Below are 3,110 nucleotides of genomic sequence, written 5' to 3'. Positions count from 1 at the left end.
TTGCACCAGGGTGTAGCCCTGTATGCTGAAAAGCCCAGCGTCCGGGTCTCGGGCGCCTGGCAGGCGGAAGGCGGTACCTGGTGGGCTGAGCTCGGAGACGTTGAGTTGCAGGGAGTCCAGAGGAAAGCGGGGCGAGTGGTCGTTCACGTCGTTGACTTGAATCTCCACCTGCACCACCGCGCCCAGCAGCGTGGCGGCCACGAAGCTGTAGTAGTCGCGCCGCTCGCGGTCCAGGCGCCGCGCCGTGCGGATAATGCCTGTGTCCGGGTGCACTTGGAAGTCATCCAGCAGCGGAGAGGCATCGGAATCCTCCGACAGAAAGAAGCCGCCCCTCTCCTGCTGCTGCTGCGTGGCGGGCAGCCCCGCACGGATGTCGCCGACCAGAGTGTCCGGAGGAAGGCCCTCGTCCACGGAAAGGCTGAGGTTGAACACCTGGGCAGACGAGCCCGAGGCCGCCCACAGCCACGCGTGCACGCAGAGCCCGAGCAGGAAGCTCTGCGCCCCGGCGCCGCCGCCCTGCCGCCCGCGGGGTGACCCTCTGCTTCCAGGGAGCAGGAGGCGCTTCCAGGCTGGACGCCCTTCACCCATCCTCCGCCCTGAAGGGCTCATGTCTCCTCCAGCTCCTTGGGAAGGCTCCCTGGTAACTGCTAGCTTGTGGCGGAGTGGCAGAAAAATCCAGGAGCCTCTTCGGTATCTGAGCCAAAGAAGAAAAGACTTTGTTTGGCAAACAAACCGACAGACGCAGGAGTTCCCGTGGTTACATCTGCAACTGGTGAAGACGTCCTTCTCCCGCAGCTCGCGCAGACAGGCCGGGGGAGCTCGAGCCGCTTCCACCGCTGTCAGCCACCTTTGAGCCCCTGGATCTCTTTACACGAGTCTCATCTCTTTTTCTCTCTCTTTTTATTCCTTTGACATCTGTTCCTTGTTCGGCTCGGCTGGTTGTTTCCCCCTGGTAAAGTCAGGTGCATTGTTTCCTTTGCCAAAAAGGATGAAATTATTCAAAGCGCGCACATACGGAGAAGCTGGGGGTCGGGCCAGGGAAGAGGGTAAGGTAAGGGCGGGAGGGCGCGGGGCCGGAGCGGGAGGGAGGGAGGGAGAGGCGGATCCGACTGCGGCGCAGTCAGCGGCTCCCGGGCGGCCGCGCCCGCCGCGTCTTGGGGCGCGGGGGACCGCGCGCTTCCCGCCGGTTCTCCTCCGCGCGCCGTGACGCGGCCACACACCCGGGCGAACTCCCACCTGCGAGGCGCAGCTGCAGCTGGGCACGTTCCTGGTCAGGCTAGGGGCGGAGGAGAGGAGAGCAAACGTGAGAGGAGCCGGAGATGGGGACCATGGGGCGCGTGGGGATCGCGCAGGCTGGGCTAGGCGTGAAAGTGGCTAGGGGTGGGGAAGGTGAGGGGACAGCCCTCCCCGCTCCATCCCTGAGACTGGCTCTGCAGCGGGCCTGACGCTGGGGAGCTCCTGCCGAGCGGAGAGGGCGGGGGGGTTATCATTACACTGGAGAGCCAAACTTGTGTTATCCATGTGGCGAGAAAGACTCGTCCCCAGCGGAAGGACAGATGGAGTCAAAGGCCGATGCACAGCTGGGGCCGGAATGATTGCAAAGGGGGAGAAGGCGGAACTTGGAAAAACCTTCGAGAAACCCTGAGAAATCTGTGACACACATGGTGCAAACCAAGCTTTATTATGCCGCGCTACCACTCGGCGAGACGTGTGAGCGACTTATCACTCCCCTCTGCTACCGGCAATGACGACAATAGATTCGGCTTGCGAACACTTTTTATGCATTCAGCGCCATCACAACACTTCCAGGATGGTTTACGATGCTGATTTATGGGCAGAAAGACCGGGTAGCCGAGGCCATCACCTTCCCAAGCTCCACGAGCAGGGAAGTTTGCAGGCGAAGCAACTACTGATACCACTCTCAAAATAGCTTGTGTCTGAGCCGGAGATTATCAATGAATCGCGAGTTTCCCTCCAATTATCCGTAATAGTAGGATAAATTGCCTCTCTTAAAAAAATGCCAGAGGAAAGACTCTGCCCTCTCAAGGATGGCTTGTCATATTTAGCAAATGGTTTCTGCAATTTTGCATTTAGACCAGAAGAAAGGCTTAATTTCCTAGATACTGTTGCTCTCCTTTGTTGTTGTTTAGTCCCTAAGTCCTGTCTGACTCTTGAGACCCGATGGACTGTAGCGCGCCAGGCTCCTCTATCCATGGGATTTCCCAGGAAATAATCCTGAAGTGGGTTGCCATTTCCTTCTCCAGGAGATCTTCTGACCGAGGGATTGAACCCACATCTCCTGCATTGGTAGGTGGATTCATTATCACTGAGCCATCAGAGAAGACATTTAAGGAGCACCAAAAGCCCTGAGTAGCAGTCCCTTACAGCAAGATGTCTTTTTAATATATATATAATTGCTAATCTACAGCCATACCATCACCCCTATGGCTGATAAAATAACAATAAATGTATTTTATAGCAGACAATTTCATATATATGGAGACATTATTGAAACAAATTCAGTGTCTCTAAACCAATGTATCTCTTCTCCATTGAGATTGTTACTAGTCGTTAGTCTCCTTTAACCTCAGCCTCTGAAATCTCACCCTCACTAGGCCCCCTGTCCCTTTGTAAGTGATCCTCAAGCAAACATCCAGACTGATACTTTTAAAACTAACTCAAATCATGTCACACACACCCCCAACCCCACCCTCCCCTCTTAGAACCTGTCAGTATATTTCCATTATACTTGAATTTTAATTCAGACTCCCTTCAAAGAGTGCAGGACTCTACCTAGCATGGTGCTATCCACCCTTCTGACCTCACAGCTGTCCATCCAGCTCCACTGCCTTCTTTCTGACCTTAGTTCCTATTGCGGACTGAGCACTTGGGTCTCCTTCAAAATTCATGTGCTGAAATCCTGTCCCCCGCCCAGTGTGATTGGCTTTAGGAGGGCAAGTTTTGAGGGTGATTAGATTACTTGATTTTCCATCCATGGGGTCGCTAAGAGTCAGATATGACTGAGCGACTTCACTTTCCCTTTTCACTTTCATGCATTGGAGAAGGAAATGGCAACCCACTCCAGTATTCTTGCCTGGAGAATCCCAGGG

The 3,110-nt window shown here is 55.0% G+C and overlaps 1 protein-coding gene across 1 annotated transcript in view; it reads right to left on the bottom strand.

Annotated features, from left to right (window-relative positions):
* Nucleotides 1–689, bottom strand: part of DCHS2 (dachsous cadherin-related 2) — a 323,756-nt gene extending 323,067 nt beyond the window's left edge. Inside the window, exon 1 of the mRNA XM_010840797.1 lies at nucleotides 7–689. Coding sequence (XP_010839099.1) covers nucleotides 7–609 — 603 coding nt within the window. The 5' untranslated portion in view covers nucleotides 610–689. The remainder of the gene's footprint in view (nucleotides 1–6) is intronic.
* Between the last annotated feature and the right edge of the window lie 2,421 nt (nucleotides 690–3,110).

This window comes from Bison bison, unplaced genomic scaffold (genome assembly GCF_000754665.1).
Source record: "Bison bison bison isolate TAMUID 2011002044 unplaced genomic scaffold, Bison_UMD1.0 scf7180017864146, whole genome shotgun sequence".
Lineage (NCBI taxonomy): Eukaryota > Metazoa > Chordata > Mammalia > Artiodactyla > Bovidae > Bison > Bison bison.
Note: the sequence above shows the minus strand (reverse complement) of the source record. Positions and strands in the feature narration are given on the sequence as shown.